Raw genomic sequence first — 25,650 nt, 5'->3', positions numbered from 1 at the left:
TTAAGGGTATTCCTAGTTTCCCTTCGACCACAGCTGTTGCTACTTCTAAATGTGGTTGGAAATCACATTCTGTTACGCAATCAAATCGAGATACTATCAATATGCAAAAAGGTTTTCCAACACTCCTACTGACATACTTCACTGTGCAGGTGCTGCCCATTTTTTTTGCTGCTAACTCACTCAGTCAGTCTTAACCAATTAAAAAAACATATATTCTTAAGTTTGTTTCGTCTCTAGTTCCAGCTTCTTCAACATATGATCATGTGGTATGATATGGTTAAAGGGTCAAGTGAAACTATCTACAGGGCAGAGCTGAGGGGCATGAGAAACACAACTCTGCAGAGCTTTGTTGTAAAAGCATTCACTAAAGAATGAGGCCTCAAGATGAACTTCGGCCTCTTTGCATCTTTCATATAATATTAATGATGTCACACAAGAGGTAATCCGTGTCCTGAGGTAGAAGTATGCCGCTTTGTAATCATGTCAACAGTCCTCATTTCAGACAGTGCGCACTATGGCAAGGCATATTTGGTTTCTTGTTTGACTAATTAAGTCCAACACTGCCTGTGTTTCTGCTCATCCCTCCGGGGCCCCACACTTATGTTTGGAAATTACAGCAGGTCATGAATGTCTCGTGGCAGGAAACAAGAGACTTTTGTGCAGGGTGGCTTTAGGATGAAGGATGGATCCCATGGAGGATGTAGTGGCAGTTAGGCTGGGAAATATGGATAAATGGTATAGGCAGATGCACAAAACAGCTCAAAGTCTAAGCAGGTAATATTTCACGTTTTTAATGCTAATACAATACAATCTTCAAGTCAAATATATATAGTACAGTCTCATTAATTTTCTGCTGTTTGTTCAAGAAAAACATTTACATTTTAAGGCACTTATTTTTATAATCATTTGTCAAATACATACATTTATATTACAGTAGCATATTTTTTACAATAATGCAGTTTCTTTTTTTTTTTTACATCTAACAAAGTAAGAACCAATGTCAAATATCACTCAATAAAAACATCTTCCTACTTGCTAGCTAATGATATTAAGCTATAATCGGCATTCAACTTTGAGCCGCAGAATACACTTGGTCACCAGCCATATATAGTAATGGAAAACAAAATGCTTTAGGCACAGCCCCCTGCGTCCTGTCGCTGCAGTGGTGAGGCTATGGAGATATGTTTGTGAAGAAGAGGCGTAGAAATGCTGGAGAGTGACCTCCAGCTTCCTTTGAGGATAGTAGTGAGGAGGACAGTAGTATGAAGGCTTTACCAGCTGGAATAAGTTGCTGGATTACAGTACTCCTTTTAAATGTGTACATAAGCAATGCTGATCATTTATTTTACGTGACCAGAGGTTCCTCCTTCTTACTTTTCTTATTTCAGTCCACTCCACATTTAACAGTAATCCAAAGTGTTCCCAACCTTTTGGGCATTAAACATTTAAAAATGATCACATAGGAAAAACTGTATGGAAGTGCACATTTTTTGATAAAACTATAATTATCTGAAAAAACAAATGTTTTGCACTCTTGAGGTTCTTTTTACATTTGCGATAAAAGAGTTGATAGTATATTAAAATGCCTTGGCTGAATAAATTCCGTAAATATTTAACTTACGTGACATATTAGCTGTTATGCTCTTGGTATATTTTTTTCTTTTCTTCCATACATCATGAAACGAGGCACTACCAGCTCAAATGAAATACTTATAGAATTCCTGATGATCTGTCCCCATTTTTAAGTGAATTGGCCATAGCCATTTTGCATCCTACTTTTCTTCTCTGTTTATGGACATTTAATAACCATGAATTGAGTGTAGCCTATAGTGCTACAAAACTACTCTTTGTGTAGCAGTTGATCTGCTCAAAGCTTGTTAAACACGAATATAATCAGTGAAATGTAATCAGTAATTTATTTATTTTTCCTATCCAGTTAATTGCCTCACAATATCTAAAACAAAATACGGTACCCCTGTCTTGGCACCAACCCCTATTTTGGGAACCACTGATGTAAAGTAAGCTGACCTCTCTAAATCTACTGTGACCATGAAGCTGCTTTTCTGAAGGGAGATTGTTCTTCTGACAATCTTTCAGCATCTCTCCCGTGGGTAAATGGTGCCCTTCCATATCTACCTTCACATTAACAAGCCTTCTTGTTATATCCGATTAACATGACATGTGCAAAGAACAGTGAACAGTAGAGCAGCTGAAGCTCTCTAACAGGAAGGTGTGTCTGTATTAAGTGGGTGTGCCCCTACAGGTCTCCACACTGAGACTTTCTCATGCATGTCAAGCCAAGGTGCACAGTCATGTTCATTCCCACCCACCAATTGGAGGAAATAAGCCTAATATGTAGCCAACACAAACACAGAGGAAGCCATGGGAACATCCTCAGAAACACAAATGAGGGTTTTTAACAGAGTGAGAAACGTCTGGAGTTGATGTTCATCTTGGTGAGGCCCAGGTGTTTGAGGGGGCCGGACAGGGAAAAGGCTGCCTTCATGGGGATGTCACACAGCAGGTCCGACTCCTCGCCACACTCCTCCAGCTCGTACGTGGCATCGTCCAGCATCTCCTTATGGCGGCCACACACCTGCTCCACTTTCAGCCGGTGGATCTCCACACGCAGACGGATCAGCTGACGGGCCAGGCGGTTGTCCTGAACCTGCATCTCCCTCTGTGTGAGGAGGCAGAGAGGGGGAGGCAGAGAGGTTAAAGTGATCATCAGTAAGGTATAGGAATGTGGAAGCTGTGATTTGGATAGCTCTTCTCATTGATCTTCTTATCAAGGTGTGTAAATCACTGGCATGTAGAGCATACGGGCTGGAGCCTGTGAGAAAACACACATCGCTGCACAAACTGTTTGTTCAGGCAGTGACGACTGCATGAAGTCAGTCATGTTAGCACTGATTTCAACCCTTGTGCCTCACTATAAAACAAGTTCTAATATACCAAGAGGATGAAAATGTCTGCATAAAATCCTTCCATGTAAATATATATGTAAATATTATTTCCTCTTTTACTGAGTTAAATGTTCAAACCAATTATGGTCCTGATCATATCTACCAAACAGTCATTCACTTGTAGAGGCTTAATCCAATATATGCCTTTTTGTTTGTATGATGCCACTGTTTGATTGATGTTGGTGCATTTCTATTTTGCTGTGAAGTAAACCAAAAAAATTGCATGTTTTGATAGGACAAAAATTAAAACATTGCTGTAAAATTATAAAAGTCACCATGTTGAAGCCAGCAGATGTAATAGCCAGATAAGTTGTATTTTGTTGGACGAACGCACTTATTGTAAGTCGCTATGGATAAAAGCGTCAGCTAAATGCAATGTAATGTAATGTAATGTAATGTAATGTAATGTAATGTAATGTAATGTAATGTAATATAATATAATGCTTAGTTTTATGTTTTAATGGCCAGTGGGTCAAAATGTGTGGTTTTAACTGATTTCAATAGGGAGATTTTTTGCTCTTTTCTGTCTGTATGTTTGTATTATAGAAGCTGAGGTTGAACCTCCAATATTCAAAAAGAAAAGGAAACCTTACACAGATTGCTAAAATCTATGCAATATTAACACAACCAATGGCATAAGGGTTAAGTCAGGCATTCATGCAGCAGATTTCTGACACCTGAAGAGATTGTATGTTGTTTAGAGGTGAATTAGAAAGACAGACATCTGTATTCCATATCCATATGTATGGATAGGTAACTTCGGAACTAATTTTGGTTTTTACAAAGCTGTCAACTCTTTGCAACATTGTATGCACTAAAACAAACATTATTTTAGTTAGTGAAGCAGCTATAGCCAATAACAATAATTACAATCCCAATAGTTGTACATTTGACTGTGGTTGTTAGGACACATCGTTTGTGTTTAACAAAGTGTTGTTTAAGTTGATCAGTCAAATTAGAATACCCCAATATCTTTCTAACTTTGCCAAGCTCAGTTTCAGCACAACGGAATTTGGGGAACATAGTCACTCACCAGCTCTTTCCGCAGAAACTCCAAAGCATCATCAATGGTGTCAAAGCCACAGATGTTGCGCACAACCAGCTCTGAGTTCTCATTCCTCAGGATCGTCGGCACGGAGACCTCTGTTCCTCCAGAGCCCGGTTCTGCTGCAGGGAGACCCTCCTTCCAGGGTCCGCTCTGTACCCGCTCCTGCCACTCCAGATAGGACGGTCTGCGGGTCTGCAGCTTCAGCTTCTGTGTGAGGGCTTTCACGCTGTCCAGGTCCTCCGAGTCTCCCTCCGAGGACTCAGCTCCATACTCTTTAAAATCCATCGGCTCAGTGATGAATGCAGGCTTTAGGAATCCACGTGCAGTTTGCACTCTGGGTATAAGCAGCTTGGCGATTAAAGCGCAACAGGTCTTTGCCTCCTTTATAGGGACATAAGAGGCAGTGACCGCCCATCCCGCAGGACAGGGAGGTTGGATCATTATTGTAAGGAGCACTGATCTCCTTAAACTTCATCAAGACCTTAGTGTCGCTATTTATAGCTGTGCAATCATAATTCAAAACAAATTAGACGAATTTAGAGTGACGCGTTATCCAATCCTGATGTCACTGCATCTGTTGAGTAAAGTAAGTAACACAGCAACAATAAAGTGTACTTCAATACAAGTTAAAGACATACACTCAACAAATAAAATAGAAATACAGAATCAGCACACTGTTCTGAAAATAAAGTTAAAGATGGCCTATATAATGAAGTCATATTAGTAGATCTAGATCAGTAGATCGTTTACCCTATATTCTATCTATTTTATTATTAATATTTCATGTTTAAGCTGATGGATGCAAAGCTACGTCATCCTATTTTAATATCACATCTCTGTTATTGACTTGTTTATATGTGTGTCCTGCACCATGCTTCACAGACAACTACATATTTAAACGTCTTGTATTGTACAGGCCTGTTTTGTATATAAATGTACTTTGTAACATTCACCACATGTCTTGCTGCATTTCAAAGGGAAATAATGTGCTTAGATATATTAAATATTAGGGTTTTTTCTACATCAATCTAGGTGCTCTGGTATTTTATGATGATATGATGAGAAAAAAAACGACCAAAAGAGTGCAAATGAGTTTAATGTAGCTCCACTCACATACTAAAACAGCCAATATGTTGTATATCCTTCCAAGTGGGACATTCTGCATATGAGCTCTCTACTTTTAATACTTAAGATGCTGTACTTCCTCGAGCCAGAGATCAATTGCTTAAAATTACAGCAACATACAAACAGAAGAGAAATAAAGTGCATTATAAGTAGGGATGGGTATCGTTTGAAATTTATCGATTCCGATTTCGATTCCGGTTCTGCTTATCGATTCCGGTTCTTATCGATTCCCCGTTTCGATTCCAAAATTGTAAAATAAAGAGGTCAAACGTTTAGATAACAAAAATATATTTATTCTTAAAAGCTTTAACTGAAATTGTTACTAAAAAATATACATGCAATACAAATGTATTGCACAATAGCTGTGCTTTATTTTAACTGAGCTATGCCTGTGGCAAGCTATTAACAGGCATTACACTTTGCCTTTTCTTTTTATTTTTTAGTGTAGTGGAGCCTCACTTCAGAGAGTTTACCGCGACCTATCTTTGGTGTTATGAAGTGACTGAGCTCGTGAAATGTCTACGGGAGGGCGGGGGAGCATCGCTGCGGGGCAACTGTGGACCTCTGTCGCCTGTCAGCGCAATTTATATGATGCCGTTTAAAAAAATGAAGGGCGGTGCCGGCCGTCAGCGTACCGAGCCGGCAGTCAACGGCCCGCTGACGACCGGCCGTTCTGTGATTCTCCAGGTCCGCCCTGTATTCCACCGGGTCACCGCAGCACCGCGGTGCAGACGGACCCGCTGGAATACAGGGTCTACCGCGTTTAGGAACCGTTAAGCAGAACCGAAATTGTGTATTTTGTATGGGTACCCGGTACCCGGCATTTTCTTATCGGTTCTCATCTGGAACCGAGTTTCGGTTCCCAACCCTAATTATAAGTTACTGTATGTACACCAATTCCAATAGAATAGCAAGTAAGATAAATTAAGTACAATTAAAAAAAAATGAATATAAATGATACGGAAATTAATAATACTTGGATATATAAGTGTTTTTTTTGTGATATAAAAAAATTAAGCTAAATAAAAACTGAAACCCTTCTTCACCCTGTTGTGATGTAAGCTTTAACTGCTATAACAACTTTCTGAGTATGAGTGTGCTGCCACCTACTGGCCATGTCTGACATAACATGCATATCTGAATCAGTATATCTTATTTTTCCCGCGTGAAATTGGGTGTTGTGTTAAATGCTCAATTTAAGATGAATAAAATAAAAATATATATATTCTGAAAACATTTTTAAACAAATATTTGTATAAACATAAGTTTATGGGCTCAGAACAGTCTCATAATACACACATGCACAAGTGTGAAATACAAGTGTGAATCCTTCTGTGTGCATGTGTATTATGAGACTGTTCTGAGCCCATAGTATAATGCGTGGCCTTTATTACGATGTCTCTCTCTTTCACTGTGCAGAGCTTTTACAGCAAGATGTGTCACATCCAGTCACATCTTCGTGCTGCTGTTTCTCAGGAAATGTGCACTTCCGTCTTCTGTGGCCTCGAGCTACACCGTCTCGTGCTCAGCAGCCACCTGCGTAAGAATAGGTGTAGCAACATTAAGGCCTGGCTATGTTCAGAACCCCCCCCCATCTATTAATAGGCCCCTTATCGTCGAACAAACAGAAAGCAACTGCTGTGTTACCCAGCCCCCTGAGTGCAGAGAGGAGGGAGCTTTCATTTTCTCACAGTGAGGCGAGGAAGTGATTTACTTGTGCATTCAGAAGTTCAGCAGCAGCGGAGAAGTTTGCATTGTGATGGAGTTTTCTGAATACATCAAGACCGCCAATGTGGAGGATGTTGTGCTTCGGCAGCCGCTCCATCCACCAGGCAGAGGCACCCTGTGCATCACTGGCCATCACCTGCTGTTTTCGGACAGGGAGGAGGGGAGCTGCCAGCAGGTTCTGCTGCTGCTCCGGAACATCGATGCTATTGAGAAGAGGTGAGGGGGCATCTTATGTTGAGCATAGCAGCATGGAATTATTAAAGTAGTATATAATTGCTTCCATTTGTTTTCCAAAAGTGCCCAAAACAACAGATTTTAATTAACAGCCTTAACGATGTAGGCTAATAGGCTAGATGTGCTTGAAAATACCAATTACAGCACTTAAAGGGGAATACGCCCATTTACAGAATTCATACGAGTTATTACTATGATTTAAGAAAATGAACAATTTCCACATAAAAAAACTAGAGCGTTGAAACTTCCATTTGTCACATTTAGAAACCAGTCTAAATGTGATGTCATTAAGTTTACAATGTAAAACTGCTCCATTGGCAATCATTTGGAGACACTGAGATCAACCACTGTTCTATATGGTTCGATTATCTGTTTCAGAATTGACAGCATTCACCTATCTACGTTATTAAAAATAACTGACATAAGTGAATTTGTAAGTTCAAGGTAGAGAAAGGAGCACACAGTATAGGTTAATAAACATTAAACATTGTTTCTATAGCTCACAGCTGATGTACTTTTACGTATTGTAAATCATGTAAAATCATGCTATAGTGCTGCTAGCATGCTTAAGTTATATAATATATAACATTTACATGGGTTTTAACTAATCAGTCCACAAAATCAGTCTCCATTTCATTGCCTAATGATCAGGTAGGGTTGCTCGATTATCGCAAAAATCATAATCTCGATTATTTGGGTCAATAATTGATATCACGATTATTAAAAACGATTATCCATTTACTTTGAAAACATCCATTTATTGAAAAAAAACATTTGAACAGTATGTTTTTAACAGTTGATTGCCATTAACTTTAAAAATAATTCTGTTACGGTGAGTGAAGCAAGCAGGACCCAAATGCAGATAACGCTGAAAATGCCTTTATTTCAAGGATAACGAAAAAATACTCGGACAAAACAGAACACTCACCGGTGAACTCAGTCACAAACAAAAAACGAACCAACACTGAACACAGGAAGAGACAAGACTAAATACAGGGAGGGGTAATCACAAGACGAGACACAGCCGGGCAGGGGAGGAGAAACATAAGGGCAACAGGTGAACACAATCAGACAACTAGACACACCAGGGAAACTAACGACAGGAGGAAAAACACAGCGAGAGGGACCAGACAATACACAAGGGAGACAGGGAGAACCGAACAGCAAAATAAACCCAAACCTAGGACATACAAAACTAAAAACGTGACATAACAAAATAATCGTGACAAATTCAACTGAAAAACCAATAAAATAAAAAAATTATGTAAAAAAATAATCGTTTTATTTCGATTATGTTTTTTTCATAATCTTTGCAAGCCAAAATCGTAATTGCGATTAAAATACGATTAATTGAGCAGCCCTATGATCAGGTACAAACTTAAGGAAATCAAAAGATGGATTTATGTTGTGTTCCTTTTAATAATAAGGTTGTATGGATCATTCTAGCAATAACTTGTTCAAGAATATACTCTAATCAACACTAACCAAATAAACTAATCATAACCTTTCCGAGAATGTTTAATTAATGTCTAATTCTTCAAATCTTTTTTAACCAGTGTGGAAAACCTTTTGACCTGCTCCGGCCTCTTCTCTAACGCAGGTCTCAGTCAAAGGTTGGACATAATGTGTGTTTCCATGCGTCTGCTGCTCTTATTTGCCCACAGTGCTCAAAGAGGACATTTGCTAACAGCAACTCTATTTTCTCATCGCCTTTTCCACACACACACACACACACACACACACACACACACACACACACACACACACACACACACACACACACACACACACACACACACACACACACACACACACACACACACACACACACACACACACACACACACACACACACACACACAATATTTTGGTGAGAAGGGGTTGCTCACTTATTGGCACTTTATATACTGACATGGACAAGTCTGGTGCAGTCAAAACATGTGGTGTTTAGTGAGAGTTGACACACAGGGGAATTTTTTTATTTGTTTTTGTTGCAAATAATCATAGCGGTGTGTGTGTGTGTGTGTGTGTTATCTGGTTAGCGGTGTGTGTAGGTTATCTGGATCTTCAGGAACGATTACCATCAAGTGTAAAGATCTTCGTGTGCTCCAGCTTGACATCCCGGGCATGGAGGAGTGTCTCAACATCGCACGCTCTATTGAGGTATAAGAAATAGTCTTAATCATACTAAGCCCCGAAACATAAATTAGGAAATCAATCATTTCTGTTTATGATAGGATCTTACATCCTTACTTTGGATACAGCGTTACTCACTATTTCCGGTGTAGCCCTCATCTGTGCTTTACATCTGATAACACCCTTCTTAACAACAACAACCCTTTGTCACGTTTTCCAGACCCTGTCCTGTCTGGATTCGATGTCGGAGTTGTATCCTTTCTTTTACAGACCCTCTAATGCCAGCCTGCGGGACCAGTGGGGTCTCTCGTCCCTTGAAAGGCACTACAGTCAAATGAAAGAACTTGTAAGCACCTCATCCCAACAGTGATCCAACATCCACATGACAGGATAATTCCAGGGAATCTGCATGCAGGGGTCAAGATTCAGGATATTTGTTTTCCCTTAACTTTAGAATATGCTGATCACAGCTTAAATGTGTGATTCAATAGACGGACGTCTTCCTCTGGAAATATCATGTTGCCATGGTGAGGGTTGGACCCTCAGGATAGCATTGTTGCGTTTGTTTTACTGGCACAATGTTCCCAAAGTATGCAGGATATCTTAAGTTTTTATCAGGCTAGCCTAGTGACTGTGTTTCTGGTTGGAACTTGCATGGTTACACCCAACTGCCCAGCAGATTCCTGCCCATATATGGGGAATAAAATATTTGTTTAAGTCATTGAAAGCAATAGTTCAACATTTTGCTAATTTTACGCTTATCACTTTCTTGCCGAGAGTAAAATAAGAACATTTCTACCACTCTAATGTAATATATGTTAAATATAAAGGTGCGACCAGAAGACGGTAAGCTTAGCTTACATAAAGACTAGAAACAGGGCGAAACAACTAGCTTAAATCTGTCCAACAACTAAAGAAAATCTGCCTAGCATCCATTTAAAAGTTCCTTTACACTGTATTATTTGAATGGTATTATATTATATTTAAATATATTTAATTAAAAACTATTTTGATCAGAACAAAAAGCAAAGTGTTACAAACATTTCTGTTTTATGAAAAGTGACAAGCTAGCTGTAGACCTGGAGCAAGACTTTGTAGAGTTTTGAAAAGGATAAACAAATGCAACGTCACATTACCTTTAGTTGTCACTTTCTTTAGCTGGCAGGCAGATTTTCCCTTTTTGAAAGAGCCTGGCTTGCTGTTTTACGTAGTTTCCAGTCTTTATGCTAAGTTTATTTTTGATTGTAGAGTTATACCAAGTGTTGTTGTTCTTCCGGTGCTTCTCAATTTCGGTAAAACATTTAGTTTTGATGTTAGACTTGGCCTCTTCTAGATTTTCATGAATGGACAAATGAAGATCAAGTGACACACAAAGTGTATTTGCTCTCTAGACTTGTAAGACTGAACAATCCAGGTGTGAGCAAGTGCTTTATGCAGACAAAGCGGAACCCGCTCATGTTAGAGCAGTTTCCTGTAACACTCATAACCTTTTACATAAAAGCTGTTACAGATGTGCATGTTACGTGTAATAAAGTTCAAATACAGTTTCTCTCTCCTCTGTTTGCAGCATGATCGGTGGAGACTGAGCACCGTGAACAGAGACTTCTCAGTGTGTCCCTCTTACCCTCAAGCTGTTATCGTCCCCAAGAGCACAGACGATGACATGCTGGAGAAGGTGGCCAAATTCAGACAGGGAGGACGCTTCCCTGTGCTCTGCTACTACCACAAGAAGAACGGCATGGTGAGGGGCTTTCACATGTTTCCACTACTAGTATACAATTTATATATGAAACAAAAAAAACGTTATCCAACCTTTTAGGTAATCATGCGAAGCAGTCAGCCTCTGACGGGAGCCAATAGGAAGCGCTGCAGGGAAGATGAGCAGCTCCTCCAGGCTGTGATTGACGGCTCAGATAAAGGTTATATTATCGACACGCGCTCCAGCCAGCAGGCGTTGCAGGCCCGGATGACAGGTGGAGGATTGGAGTCCAAATCGTGTTATAGCAGCTGGAAGAGACTGCAGAGACAGATGGAGAGGTGTGTGAGTGTGAATTGGTTTTTTAAGATGAGATAAGAAGTACTTTATTGATCCAATTTGTGAAATGTTTGCTTTGCAGCAGCATACAAAGACATGGCATTGTACAATACAAATGTAAAGATTAGAAATAAACATTCCAAAATGTAAACATCTCAATAGAAATAAAATAGCATAACAAAAAAGTTGAAAATATACATGTTGAATTACAAATGTACAGTAACAAAATATAAAGCAGGATATTATATATACATAAGTATGTGAGGAATGGAATATTAAATATTAGAATATAAATGTAAGATGTACAGTGTGATTTTAAGTCCAGTTGTCCAAGAGAAGCTATGGAGCAGAGAGTTCTCTGCCAGCCAGAGGTGATTTGTTATATAGAGTTATTGCAGTGGGCAGGAATGTTTTCCTGTATCGGTCCTTGTGACAGCGGACCGGTAGAGGAAAACATTACTGCCCACTGCAATAACTCTATATAACATATATACACTTATATGTCCCTACAAACGTACCTCCTTCACCTCGTTGTCTTCATATGCAGGGGTAAAGCGCTGCAGGAGAGTCTGATTAAACTGGTGGAGGCCTGCGAAGACGAGTCCAATAATATGGACCGTTGGCTCAGTAAGCTTGAAAATTCAAAGTGGCTGTCTCACGTCCAAACTGCTCTGTCAACAGCTGGCCTGCTGGCGGAGTGTGTGGAGAGGTAAGAACTACACCCGGGAGTATATCTGTAGTACGAATACAGAAGGTGTTCCCTTGTCTTAAATCATATTAGTGTTTATAGGGACAGTCAGACCAAATCTCTTTGATAACCCTAGATCAGCCAAATCCGTTTTGGGACAATTAGTTTCTGACGAGTTGTAGAAGATGGGATTTTCAGAAGATAGAGAAAAGTTCAAAAATGTGTCATTTTAAGTTCAGATTGGTGTAGAAATGCAGATGAATTAAGACATTAAATGATGAAGCAATCTGACTCTAATCCAAGCCCTTTTTGAGATAATGGCAAACACTTGATTGTTACAGCACCACCTTGAGGTCGATTAGGTTGATTATGTACCTGAGTAGTGGGTGGAATGCTGCAATGCTTTGCTGCTTCGACCCCTTTAATATGATACTAAAAGACAGTAAAATAATGCAGGAAAAGGCTGCACATGCATGTAAGAATGATACCAAATAATGCAAGCGACAACAAAGACACCTCTAGGACATTATAATAATAATAATCCTCATCATACGGGGGTTACTGTAACTGCTAATAAATAAATGCATGTATGTGTTTTTTTTCTTCTACTCACTTATATCCTATAAGTGACTGTTTGTGGATTGGTTTTGTCCAGGGACGGTCATTCAGTTCTGGTGCACGGCTCTGAGGGGACAGACTCCACTTTGCTCATCAGCACTCTGGCTCAGCTCATCATGGACCCGAGCTGCCGCACACTGGAGGGCTTCCTGACTCTGCTGGAGAGGGAGTGGGTACAGGTGAGAGTGTGTGTTTGAGGAAAACACTGATTCTCATAAGCAAAACAAAACAAAACAAAGGCATATGGAAATAGTATCAACAGAACAGGCGCACTTCATATTAAATAAGTTAGTATTTTCAATAGTTTTTGTACCGTTCAAGTTTTTGAGTCTGAAATAGATTTTCTTGTCACACCCAAAATAAGAGTATATTGGATTTTGGTTTGTAGTTTGTCTGCAGAGCTGTTCACAATCTTACATGTGGTTATGACCAAATCTCTTACTAAAAAGGAAATTGCTCCACATTCTACCCTTAACAGGAAATGACTTAACAAAACAGAAAAATCACATTTAGTGTGCTGCTGTTGGCAGAAACAAAACTTGCTTCTCTTCACCTTTTGACCGTGGTGACTTTTCTCTAACAATTCCACCTCCAGTGAAACATTTATCAACATTTAAGGGAAACCATTTTTTCGGAATGTTTCAACATCATACTTAACTACTGTTAAACTAAACAGTGGTTGTAAGCCTTCACAGTGTGTCTCTAGATTTGTCCAAGACTAATAGAGAGTTAGCTTTAGATAATGACTAATTTGCATATTTAAACTTGTTTTTTTATTTCAATTAGTCAACATGTTTATTTACCCCATTTAATTCCCATTACAAAATATATTTCACATACTCAGAAATCTCCACTTTAGTAGCATGTACATACAACAAACTTCCCAGTTTAATTGCCATCTATATTGTGAAGCTTTCCACGGAGGGCTTTGTTGATTTATCGTGCATAGCCTAATTTTACATTGTATTCCTATAAACCTGACCACAATAGATTGAGTGATACCAGAATAATGAACCTGGCTTTATCCAATATGCAGATTTGTGGTCCAGAAATGTTACAAATTAGCACATAGAAAAGAAGATAATGCATAATTTGTTACATTTAAATGTGAAGTACAAAACTGACTAACTTGAGTTATCAGCTGGTTTAATGCTGATATCTATAAGTTAATGTTTTTACTCTATTCACTTTCACCACTCTATGTCTATACTGTACTATATGTATGAATATGGATATTGCTGTTCTTCTCTGAAGGCAGGTCACCCGTTCCAGCAGCGTTGTGCCCACTCGGCCCACTCCCACGCCCGCTTGCAGCAGGAGTCCCCGGTGTTCCTGCTGCTGCTGGACTGCGTGTGGCAGCTGTGGCGGCAGTTCCCCCTGGCGCTGGGCTTCTCTGAGGCGCTGCTCCTCCGGCTGGCCACCGAGGCCTACGCATCGGACTACGGCACCTTCCTGGGTAACAACCAGCAGGAGAGGTCAGTGCAACGGGGCATTAGGGAATTGATGGACGCATACAATTCAACTTTTTTACTTTCATTTACATCCATTGAAATGTGCTCCTCCCTCTCAGGTGTGCTCTGGGAGTGAAGGAGAACACTCACTGTTTGTTCCAGGCTCTGCTGAGGCCCAGGGAGAGAGACTGCTACTCTAACCCGCTGTATGAGCACACCGAGCTGGCAATCTGGCCCTCAGTCCACCCTCAGTCCCTGCAGCTTTGGAGAGGTGAGCCTTGGTGTATTCCAGGGATGGTTACATTTTAAAGCCGATAGCTATAAGAGGTATTTTAAGAACACCTTCATAACCTCATAATGCAAATGTAGGGTAAGAAGGGATCATCTGTAGTGAGTAAAGATGCATGATTTAATATTCCATAGCTCTGATCTAACCACAATTAAGTGACGTCACTATTGCTAACACAGCAAAAACAAAGAACAGTTCTGACTTTTTAAATGTATTTCAATTTTTTTCTAAAATGTTGTATTGCCAAGTGCATGCCGCCACCAAACAATACTGTTTATGTAGAGGCTGCTCTCTTTAAGTCCATTACAGTTAAAGTAATAGAGCTTTGCATTATAGAAATGCAGGCCAATAAATGTATTTCGCAGAATACTCTAAATTTCACCAAATTCATATTTTCATCCACCAATTAAACTGCGGAATAATGTCCGTTCCTAAAATAATTCAAACATTATCTTAATTGTTTTACCTGTGGTTTGTTTCAGCAGCGATACTCATTCAATATGATATCCCCTAGTGCTTTGTAATTTAGAGTCGTAACCCTACAACTTTGCTACTTTTCAACTCTAGGATTTTATCAACGTTATGTCTATGTCTCTTCCTAAGGCTTTTTTCTGAGGTGGACCCCACAGACTCATCACTTAGAAGAGGCTCAGGAGGAAATCAGGAACATGGTCATTGAGTGGGGGAAGCTGGCTCTCAGCAGTTGTCCTGCCAGCACATGAAGAAGTGAAGATGTTCAGAACATGTAGAACATGTTACCAATGTGCAATGCCTTTCGACTTGTTATTTTTGACAACTTACCATGTTAAAATGTCCAGTATTATAATTGTTTTCATAAAAAATGTATAATAAAATGTTACGTGTATGTTTGTTGTGGCCCACTATATATTAACAATGTACTTTGGTGTTTTAAATTCTGCTCAAATGTTTTATGCTTTGCATTTTATTTTATGATTTTCTAACATTTATTTACAATTAGCTATTTTGAATAGAATAAGACTGCATAACAAACACACCTCCCAGTCCTGTTAAGCTCAGCTAAACACTGTTCACAATAGAAATCCCTGTGCACTGCAAGTCAGCATGTTTGCACACACGCAGCTTTGGAAGCTGGAGACTGTAGTCCAGTTCAGTAAAGAGCCACGAGCCCTGTTGTCTTTCTACACCTACTTATTTATCCAGGTTAGGTGAACTGGAACGGTGACGGTATCGGATTATAATATTTTAATTCTGACACTTAAAAATCTGGAAAACTGTAGTGTCAGCTTCATAAAACAGTTATAGTTTGACACAGTTGCATCAGCTGGTTTCGCAACAAGAATCATCTGCCTCGGATTTCTGTTTTGTCAGGTAAAACACTCTTCTGTGTACTATTCAGTAGAATTTGTGTTTAAATGTTATTTTAACACAACTTGTATTTGCCTTAATAATCATACCTAAATTATAGATATTCTGTATCATCACAATTTCACTTTTTCTAAGGACTGCTACCGGACATGCACCCGGGGGTCTTTGTGCCCACTGCGGCTGCGCTGGGCCCGTTTTGCCGAGATTGTCTCAGCAGGGCACGGAGTTTGCCCGGTCTCAGCCTCAGCGGTTTGCACCGGCAGATGAGCAGATGGAACAGCCGGGACTCCAGCACCCTACCTTCACAGAATAACCCCCGTATCCTTATCACAGGTAATATCACTTTATTTTCTGCAACATTATAGCTGATGACAGTCTTTGTCACATCTACACTAACACTGAAGCTGCCATTGTTTTTCTACCACTTTCACTGTGCAGCCCCTGTTGAGTGGCCAACAGCACCTTTAAATGGTGATAAGAGAGTAACTCTATCCAACATATCCAATGTTTAGACTAAAAGAGGAAAGGCTCATACTGTGGCATCAATGACACGAGGCAGTACTGGACACATGCTGTCATTTTTATTTGTTGGAGTTGTTTTTTTACGGTGCACCGGCAGCAGGACCTCATTTTGATTCTTCACAATAGGATGTGTACAGACAGCACTGGTGACATAAAAGAGCCAATGAGTGAGGTGAATAATAGCTGGCTGTCACTTTTTGTCCCAGGATAAAGCTTTGATACAAACAACAAAAAAGCTGAAATGTGGTGCTCACAAAAAACATTAGTTGCATTTTCATACCAAACATGTAACCACCAAATATGTATGTGTTTCCTCGGAATATAAAATATAAAAAACGTGGTTTCTGTGCGCAGGTGGTCTTGGGCAGTTAGGTACGGGACTGGCACAGATACTGAGGTACGATACGTGGACTTCGCATATATGAAAGCTTTTCAAAATGTTTGAAGTTTGAATGTTATCATATCTTTATTATGTCTAGGAAACATTACGGAAAGGACAATGTGATCCTGTCTGACATTAAGAAGCCTCAACCTCATGTTTTGGAGAGTGGTATGCAAAACCAAATTCTAAATATGTTCACCTTCTTTGTTGTGTCTTCCTCACAGAATGCACATCTTATTTCCATGTTGCTGAATCATTAGTTATTCTCTTTAATTGATCTATTTACCTGCTCTTTTCCTATTAGGTCCGTTTGTATACGCTGATGTCTTGGACTACAAACATCTCAGAGAACTGGTTGTGAATAATCGTATCACTTGGATGGTCCACTACAGCGCTCTGCTTAGTGCTGTAGGGGAGGCCAATATGGCTTTGGCACGCAAGATCAACATCACAGGGGAGCTGAAAGCATACACCATTTAAAGGTACAATTTGTTATGGATTCTTTATATTAAACCCTGCTTTCTGCTGTCCATGTAGGCCTTCATAACGTGCTGGACCTGGCCCTAGAGAACTGCCTGCGCATCTTTGTCCCCAGCACAATCGGAGCGTTTGGCCCCTCTTCTCCACGTGACCCTGCCCCTGACCTCTGTGTCCAAAGACCTCGAACCATCTATGGCGTGTCCAAAGTGCATGGAGAACTGATGGGGGAGGTGTGGCATTCATGTATAAGTATAAGTGCCATTTATCGCTGACATCTAGCTTGATAAAAAGCACTACAGGTAACAGGAAAGATTTGTTAAACTTAAATAATATTTGTGTTTTTCTTTAGTATCTCCATCATAAATATGGTTTGGACTTCCGCTGCCTACGTTACCCAGGTGTGATATCAGTCAATGGCCCCCCCGGGGGAGGAACTACAGGTATTGCATCACTTTCTATCTGCCACAGATATTCAGTATATTCAGTTTGATGTTTTGGAGTAAGCTCTGGGCTCTTTTATTCACAGACTATGCCGTTCAAATCTTCCATGATGCTCTCAGCACAGGGCACCATGAGTGCTACTTGCGTCCAGACACCCGCCTTCCCATGATGCATATCTCTGACTGCCACCGTGCCACAATAGAGTTCATGCAGGCACCAGATTGCCAGCTGTCTTTGCGTACCTACAACATCGCCGCCATGAGCTTCACTCCAGAGGAATTGGCCCAGGAGATCCGCAAGCATCTCCCTCACCTCAAAGTCACCTACAATCCTGACTCTGTACGCCAGAACATCGGTAGGACGTGGTACACATACCTACACATAAAAGCTCTGTCAAAATATAAATTGTTTTAAAAATCCAGCTGTGGCGGCTGATTATAGAAATGCAGATGACACAATTCTTTACTTTAATTCTAAAAACTGCAAAGGGACTGATCTTTCATATGATGGCAAAATACATTAAAGGATGTGGCATTTAATTAAATGAAAAAACCTACATTTTAAAAGTGTTTAGGTCCCATGGTCCAAAGCAGCGGTGAGAAGGATTTAGAGGCTTTTATTGGCATAAATGGAATGTAATATTTTTAACTGTTTTATAATCACCAGAAGTTAGGAATAGTTGTGTTTTTGTTAGGTTAGAATGAGCCGTTGAAGTATGAAGGGACAGGGTCCTCGTCAAAGGATTGCGCCATGTTGTACCACATTGTATCTAGTAACCTGCGACCAGAATCAAATGCAGGTCTAATTACACAGAAAAGGACCAGGGAGTGTGGAACTGACCAATTCTGCAGATGTGTACCGTATGTGTGCTAGGGGTGGCACTCAACAAGCGGTATATGATGTGCCAGATCACTGAGCAGGAAATTAGTTTTTAGCTTAAATCAAACAAACTGCTCTTTTAAGTTTTATCTTCAAAGGATACATGTCTACCTTTGTAATATGCTAATAGTAATTGGGTAATTTTGCTTGTCCCTCTGCAGCAGACAGCTGGCCGGTCAGGTTTGACGACACCAATGCCAGGAGAGATTGGGGCTGGGCGCCAACTTATGCGCTTGAGGAGCTGGTGTCAGACATGCTGAGATCCATTCGACAGAAGAGGACAAACGAGGGTTTGCTAGTCAGCTAGCGATACATGCTACACAAAGGCTAACCAATGACATATGTTTGACTTTACTTCAGCCTGCATATACGACACTTCCTTTCACAAGTTGTCCACCAGTATCCCAGTGTTACTCTGGTCAGTACAGCAATGAACATGGGAATTAGTAAATGAAAGTGGGAATTCTCAGTCAGATGCTCTTAATGTACAGTGGACAGTGAGACGTCACATACATACACTCAAACACACACAGTCTTTTTCAGGGAATAATATACTGTCCAAACTTCCTTTCATCCATATTGTTTTTAATTGTTATAATGGTATCAGCATCACTTTACATCTGTTACTTCAGACGGAACGGAAAAATACTTTAGAGATGTCCAAATGTCATGCTAATCACATCAATGGAAATGTTACCATTTCTATTAAACTGTCCTACTATTTGGAGTTGCACATTTAGAGTAACACATCTGTTGTACATTTTGATTCCAGGATCATCTGGAACGGCTTACTCAGTTACCTCTGGACTGTAATGACACAATTCTGGCTGTTTTAAAATGCAATCTTTTATAATAAATATCACACACTATGCAATCCCACTACCCTTGCTGTGGTATCTAACAAGAAGCCTTTATTTTGCCTTTTTTGCGGACAGTGTGATTTTAGTTATGAATGAGCAGCAATAACAAAAGAAGCCTTAACTGTGGATTACTTTGGAAAGCAATGTACTTTGACTTAAGATCTTGAATAATAAACATGATATTTACCCAAACAGCTGTGATTTTTGCGAATGGTTGAACTTCATGCATCTACATGTATATAGTAATTATAACTGAGTGGGCGATGATGAAGTTTAGGATGATAATGATAACAGGCAGTAGTACTGATTATGCTGCTAAATAGGTACATTTTGAAGGTACGTGTTCTTATACTCTGATATATTTTTATATTTATTTTTTTACCCTTACATTTAGATCATCATAAATAGTTACTTTGCAAAACAGGGTTGACCTTCAAATACATGATAAACAAATTAAATATGATAATAATATAATTAGTAGCCTCCTCTGTAAGACCAGCTACATACAAAAAGGTTGCTCAAAAAGTAATACATAAAGAATTATAAAGATATAAATATATAATACAATGATAAACCATTCAGAAGGTGACATTCTGCATATTTCATGTTAATACACTTACTGGTGATAGGGGTTTATATGGGCTCAAAACAGTCTCATAATACACATGCACACAGAAGGATTCACACTTATATTTCCACACTTGTATTTCCAGATCCACACTTGTGTTTGTTAATGCACACACAAATGTGTTCCGTTTCATATACATGTAAATAAAATCCAAATACAGAAAAAAGTTTTACATATGTATTTTTGATCCTCACATATTTGTTTTCCGTTTAAATCCCCTGAACCTGCAAACACAAACCGCTTTCTGTGCATGGATCGCTGTGAATGTTTTTTTTTAGACTCCCCTGACGGTCAGCCGATTGTACTTGTAATTTTTTTCTATCTATAGCCAATCAGATGTCTCCTCAATTCTAAGCCAATCACATGAGCGCGCCCCCGCGAGGGTAGATTTATTGCGTTCATGACATAGCGCTTCATGTAGCATTTTGCGCTGTCCGGAGCTGACAGGTCCATGGAGCCTGCCTGCAGGCGCTGGACACCTCCACTCAGGGGCGGACTGGCCATTGGGAATACCGAGAGTTTTCCCGGTGGGCCGGTGCTGTGCGTGGGCCGGAGGGCCAAAAAAAATAAAAATTAAATAATTTTGTTTTTTGTTTTGCCTAAATCCTACCGGCCCACATTTGTAAGTGTTCCGGCCACTCCCTGGAATGTGTGCACCAGATTGATGCATTTAACTTCAACATTTAAATACAAATCTTCCCGGGGGAGCATGCCCCCGGACCCCCCCTAGAGGAGGTTAGGTCCACTACCTGCCCATTGCTGCCTACGTTTTATTCCATGTGTCAAGTCAGGTCAATTGGGTCCAAATGTTATTGCATCAATGATCTGTTAACATTAAAATCACTAAATATATGCTGTAACTATTTTTGCTCTAGGCAACTCAAGGGCTCAGGTAATGTGATTACTATATGAATAATGGTCCAAAATAACATAACATTTGTGTTAAGTAACATTCTTTCGTCGCCGGCCGGCCGATATGCCGCACATTGTCTGTCTGTCAATTAATCCCCGGGCCACTTTTCCCCCCCAATCCGCCCTCCACTCTCAGTACATTGCCACTTTCCGAACAGGAAATGCACGCAAATACAAGCCTTTATATTATTAAGGTACAGCGCCACTTTCCGAACTATTGATTAATGCTTGTGTACACAAAAATGGCAGGCAAAACCGTTTTAAATGTGTGTTTCCTGTATGGCGAATACAGCTGCTTTATTTATGTCTGTATGAAGTTGTTGTGAGTGTGGAGGGAGCAGCTACAGGTTAGCTTAGCCTAATCGATCAGTGCACTACGAAGCCAGTGCTAGACAGTGACCTGTCAACGGGGCAGTGGCGGTTCTAGACCAATTTGACTGGGGCCAGTTATTCTCTGAGGGGGGCACAATAAATGCAGGACGAAAAAGACAAAGACAGTATGAATTAATTGAGCATACACCTAAGAAAACAATGCAATAGAGTTATTGGTATTTGTTTCATTACACATTATTATATGCTTACCTTTGTGTGCTGTTTGGGTCTGTGGGACCCGTTTTCAGTGTTTACTAAAAGAAAATGTATGCAATTTAATTATTTGAACCTGCTTTATTTGGGGATGGACCTAACCTTCCCTAGGAGGGTCCGGAGGCATGCAGCCCCGGGAAGATTTTTTTTGAAATGTTGAAGTTAAAGGTCCCATGTCATGCTTTTCCGGTTATTACCCGTCCCCTTGTGTGTTATGAAGGTTTTTATGCATGTAAACGGTGTGCAGAGTCAAAACCCTCAAAGTACACCCTGAAGCGAGGAAAACTCTAACACAGAAAATACCTCCCCAAAACGCCTCGTTGGAGATACGTCACTGTCCATTTGATTCTTCCGGGTACATCATGATGTCATGTCGTCCCCGGAACGAAATGGACCAATCCGTGGAGCTGTTACGTTACGTCCGCGGAGCCGTTACGTTAAGCCCCCGCTGATTGGTCCAAATTGACCAATCCACGGACTTCCTCACACACTCAGTGCAGGCAGCTCTGCTGATTTCTCCTCCCTGGCTGCAGGCTGATAACAGACAGTTGGGATTGCGGCGAAATTCTCTCTGCAGACCCATTCTCACAGCGTGTATCAACCTTTTTCTTACTCAATATCAAGCCACACTTATTGTTTTTACTTCGGCTGTGACTTTGTGTGTGCTCAGGATGAGTTTGGCTGTGTATCGCTAAACAAGGAAATCACACCTCCACGGAGCTCAGCGCGATTCACAACGTCCCGACTGGTCCCGACCAGGAAACGGCATGATGAAGATACGATAAACGATCTGATAAAAAATGAGTTGGGAATCGAAGGGGTTTTGGCATCAAAGGTGATACGCCTCGGGACTCGAGAACCGGAAAAAAACAGACCAATGCTGCTGATTACCACAAATTCCACTTTCGAGAAACGAAAAATAATGTCAAGTCTCCACAAATTGAAGAACGCATCAGCAAAGTTCAAGTTAATAAGTGTGGCAAACGACCTCTCCAAAGAAGAACGGGAACAGAGGAACGACCTTCAAAATGGAAGAGGACGGAACGAACATGTGGCGTTTCAAAATACAAGGACCAGTGTGGGACATGAAAGTTGTTTGGCAAAAAATCAAACCAAATTAAAACATGACAGAACCCACAAATACATAAATAATAACAACTCAGAGAGTAGTAGAGGACTTTCTAAGGGCCTTCAATGTCTTTACACTAATGCAGATTCTGTTATGAATAAGAGAAATGAACTGGTAGCAAACATTGATAAATATGACCCAGATATTATAGCTATTAGTGAAGCACTTCCAAAAAACCCACAAGTACCAATCCAGTTATGTGAATTGAACATCAGTGGATATGACATTTTCAGCAATCTAGATGAGGGTAGAAGAGGTGTCTGTATCTACACGAAATCCTACCTCAGAGCAGTACCTAAGAACTTGAAGGGCTGTACATCTACAGAATCTGTGTGGTGTGAAATACAACTCCGCAATACGGACCGTCTTCTGGTTGGATGTGTCTACCGGTCACCAAACTGTCAAGATATTGGCAACTCTGAAACTAGAAGTTGAGTTGAAGAAGCTTCCTCACTAAACCGCAGCCACGTTTTAATTATGGGAGACTTTAACTATCCTGAAATTGGTTGGCAACCCATACGGGCACCAGAGAGTGAAAACCACCCTGCATCCATGTTCCTTGAATGCTTGAGAGACTGCTACGTATTTCAACATGTAACAAAACCAACTCATGCAAGAGGAAACCAAACCCCACACGTGCTTGACCTAATTATCACAAATGAGGAGGGAATGGTTGAGGATCTAAGCCATGAAGCACCACTAGGAAAAAGTCACCATGACTGCCTGTCTTTCAAATTTCTATGCTACCATGAGATATGCGACAATCCAAACCGCAAGTTCATCCTTGATAAAGGAAATTATGAAGGCCTGAAACAGGAAATGATTGGGACAGACTGGGCACAGACCTTTGAAAACAAGTCAGCTTCAGCACAGTGGGAGGCCATGGAAGAAAAAATCCTAACAAGTTGCAAGAGGCACATCCCTATGTCGTCGGGAAAAAGTAAGAAAAATCGCTCTACTCCGGAATGGATAAATGATAGAATCAAACATCAAATCAAATCAAAAAGTGCAGCTTACACTTAAGGTTATCTGGTACAGAGAGTGACCGTTGTTCCTATGCAAAATTGTGCAACCAAGTTAAATGGGAGTGTCGGAAAGCTAAAAGAGAGCATGAAAGAAAAATTGCAAAGGAAGCCAAAGAGAATCCGAAAGCTTTTTATAAATATGCCAGAAGCAAGCTAAAAGTCAATGCCACAGTCGGAGATCTGAAAAAGGCTAATGGTAGCCTGGCTCAAAATGACAAGGACAAAGCCAATACACTAAATTCCTTCTTTGCTAGTGTGTTCACAAAGGAGGATACCTCATCAATACCAGACTTCCAGGACAGACAATTTAATACTACACTAAATAAATTGGACTTCACATCTAAGGACATCCATAAAAAAGTATCGAACTTAGATGCCTCAAAAGCATCAGGACCGGATGGCATCTATCCCAGGATTCTCAAAGAACTGTGTGACGAACTAGATGAACCCTTACTTACCATATTTAAAAAATCGCTTGATGAAGGTGTGGTACCACAGCCTTGGAAGGATGGTCATGTAACTCCTATATTCAAAAAAGGTGACCGAAGCAATCCTGGAAACTATAGGCCTGTCAGCCTTACAGCAGTAGTATGCAAACTCCTTGAATCCTTGGTGCGTGATGCCGTCATAGAACATCTTGACTCAAACAACCTATTATCAGACCGCCAACACGGCTTCGTCCAGGGCAGATCCTGTTCAACCCAACTCCTGGCCTGCCTTGACATATGGTCTCGTACCCTTGACGAAAGAGGAAGTCTCGATGCCATTTATTTGGATTTCCAGAAAGCATTTGATACTGTACCTCACAAAAGATTACTGAATAAGCTCTATGGGTATGGTATCCGTGGAGACATACTCACCTGGATCTCAGATTTTCTCAAAAACAGGCGACAGAGAGTCTTTGTTAACGGGAAACCATCTGGATGGTGCCCAGTTCTCAGTGGAATTCCACAAGGTAGTGTCCTGGGTCCTGCACTGTTTGTCCTTTATATCAACGACCTACCGGATAATATGAGCTCCAGGGTCCAGATGTTTGCAGATGATACTAAAGTCTTCAAGGAAATTAAGTGTAAAGAGGATGCAGAAAAACTCCAGTCAGATCTCAGAGAAATACAAAGATGGTCCGAGTGTTGGCAGCTCAAATTCAATGCAGCAAAGTGCAAAGTAATGCACTTAGGTTTTCTGAATAAAAAATATGAGTATAATATGGGTGATAATTCAAACACTATAAACCTATCCAAGACTCAGAATGAAAAGGACCTTGGTGTGAATGTTGACAATACCCTGACATTTAGTGACCATATCCGTCGGGCAAGTAACAAAGCGAATGGTATCCTAGCAATGATCCGCAGATCATACACTTATTTGGACTCTGACGTAGTACGTAGTTTATACATCTCTCTTGTACGGCTACTCCTCGAGTATGGGAATGTCGCTTGGTCCCCCATGTACAAAAAGGATGCTGAGCTCATCGAGAAAATACAGAGAAGGGCAACGAAGCTGGTTCCAGAACTAAAGGACCTACCATATCAAGAACGACTGCAACGTCTTAAAATCCCGAGTATGTATTATAGAAGGGCGAGGGGAGATATGATCGAAGTATTCAAATATCTCCACAACATCTACAAAACATCATGCCCACTACAACGGGATTATAACACCAGGACTCGTGGACACTGCCTCAAGTTGAAGAAACAGTACTCAAGACTGGCTATCCGCCGCAACTTTTTCAGCCTGCGTGTGGTTGACTTGTGGAATGATCTGCCAGAAAGCGTTGTCACATCCAAGACGGTTAACTGTCTCAAATCCCGCCTCGACCACTACTGGTCAAACATCACCTTCACTTTGGACTATGTGACTGTTGCCAGCATCCATAGTAAATAAAGAATCAGTGATCTACTCATTTATTTATGAGCGACTAAAATGCCTTAGGCCTATTACAGCCGTATCCTATTGATTGATTGATTGAGTGATTTGACCAATCGGAGCACACTGGGCTCACAGGAAGGGGGGGGGGGCAAGAGCTGCAACGAGCCGTTTAGTGGAGAGAGTGAATACTGCTGAATACACATACTTTACAGAGATGCTGTATGCGAAACCAATGTGAGTTTGGACAATTGCACAGTATAAATCTATTCTAGT

General features: G+C 40.5%; 3 protein-coding genes across 5 annotated transcripts; 2 read left to right on the top strand and 1 right to left on the bottom strand.

Moving 5' to 3' along the window:
* Positions 1–939: 939 nt before the first annotated feature.
* On the bottom strand, positions 940–4,370 carry fam167b (family with sequence similarity 167 member B). Its single transcript, XM_034221978.1, has 2 exons — positions 4,000–4,370; positions 940–2,680 (listed from the first exon to the last, which is right to left on the bottom strand). The coding sequence occupies exons 1-2, from the start codon at positions 4,297–4,299 to the stop codon at positions 2,417–2,419; spliced, it is 564 nt and encodes a 187-aa protein (XP_034077869.1). The 5' UTR covers positions 4,300–4,370; the 3' UTR covers positions 940–2,416.
* Positions 4,371–6,781: 2,411 nt separating this feature from the next.
* zgc:154055 (uncharacterized protein LOC556036 homolog) lies at positions 6,782–15,183 on the top strand. Of its 3 annotated transcripts, none has more exons than XM_034222571.1 (11): positions 6,782–7,083; positions 8,658–8,726; positions 9,156–9,264; positions 9,458–9,583; positions 10,805–10,978; positions 11,057–11,274; positions 11,820–11,981; positions 12,616–12,757; positions 13,833–14,053; positions 14,149–14,300; positions 14,922–15,183. In XM_034222571.1, exons 1-11 carry the CDS (start codon positions 6,899–6,901, stop codon positions 15,038–15,040), a joined length of 1,677 nt encoding a protein of 558 aa, XP_034078462.1. In that variant the 5' UTR covers positions 6,782–6,898; the 3' UTR covers positions 15,041–15,183. The 3 variants fall into 3 exon arrangements, with proteins under 3 accessions (XP_034078462.1, XP_034078461.1, XP_034078463.1); XM_034222570.1 differs by having other exon boundaries at positions 6,783–7,083; positions 8,658–8,714; positions 9,144–9,264; XM_034222572.1 differs by lacking the exon at positions 8,658–8,726 and having other exon boundaries at positions 6,783–7,083; positions 9,144–9,264.
* A 276-nt stretch (positions 15,184–15,459) lies between these two features.
* tdh2 (L-threonine dehydrogenase 2) lies at positions 15,460–19,421 on the top strand. The gene is made up of 8 exons (XM_034222573.1): positions 15,460–15,998; positions 16,542–16,584; positions 16,667–16,737; positions 16,874–17,021; positions 17,105–17,279; positions 17,399–17,489; positions 17,576–17,845; positions 18,531–19,421. The coding sequence occupies exons 1-8, from the start codon at positions 15,815–15,817 to the stop codon at positions 18,674–18,676; spliced, it is 1,128 nt and encodes a 375-aa protein (XP_034078464.1). The 5' UTR covers positions 15,460–15,814; the 3' UTR covers positions 18,677–19,421.
* The last annotated feature ends 6,229 nt before the right edge of the window (positions 19,422–25,650 follow it).

This window comes from Gymnodraco acuticeps, unplaced genomic scaffold (genome assembly GCF_902827175.1).
Source record: "Gymnodraco acuticeps unplaced genomic scaffold, fGymAcu1.1, whole genome shotgun sequence".
In the NCBI taxonomy this organism is placed as follows: Eukaryota; Metazoa; Chordata; class Actinopteri; order Perciformes; family Bathydraconidae; genus Gymnodraco; species Gymnodraco acuticeps.
Note: the sequence above shows the minus strand (reverse complement) of the source record. Positions and strands in the feature narration are given on the sequence as shown.

Excerpts from the sequence above, each read along its gene's own strand:
- fam167b (XM_034221978.1), bottom strand. The coding sequence starts at position 4,299 with ATGGATTTTAAAGAGTATGGAGCTGAGTCCTCGGAGGGAGACTCGGAG. Across the intron at positions 2,681-3,999 it reads AGTTTCTGCGGAAAGAGCTG|AGGGAGATGCAGGTTCAGGA; the intron begins GTGAGTGACTAT and ends CTCCTCACACAG.
- tdh2 (XM_034222573.1), top strand. The coding sequence starts at position 15,815 with ATGCACCCGGGGGTCTTTGTGCCCACTGCGGCTGCGCTGGGCCCGTTT. Across the intron at positions 17,490-17,575 it reads CCCCGGGGGAGGAACTACAG|ACTATGCCGTTCAAATCTTC; the intron begins GTATTGCATCAC and ends TTTTATTCACAG. Across the intron at positions 17,846-18,530 it reads CTCTGTACGCCAGAACATCG|CAGACAGCTGGCCGGTCAGG; the intron begins GTAGGACGTGGT and ends GTCCCTCTGCAG.
- zgc:154055 (XM_034222571.1), top strand. The coding sequence starts at position 6,899 with ATGGAGTTTTCTGAATACATCAAGACCGCCAATGTGGAGGATGTTGTG. Across the intron at positions 12,758-13,832 it reads TGGAGAGGGAGTGGGTACAG|GCAGGTCACCCGTTCCAGCA; the intron begins GTGAGAGTGTGT and ends TCTTCTCTGAAG. Across the intron at positions 14,301-14,921 it reads GTCCCTGCAGCTTTGGAGAG|GCTTTTTTCTGAGGTGGACC; the intron begins GTGAGCCTTGGT and ends TCTCTTCCTAAG.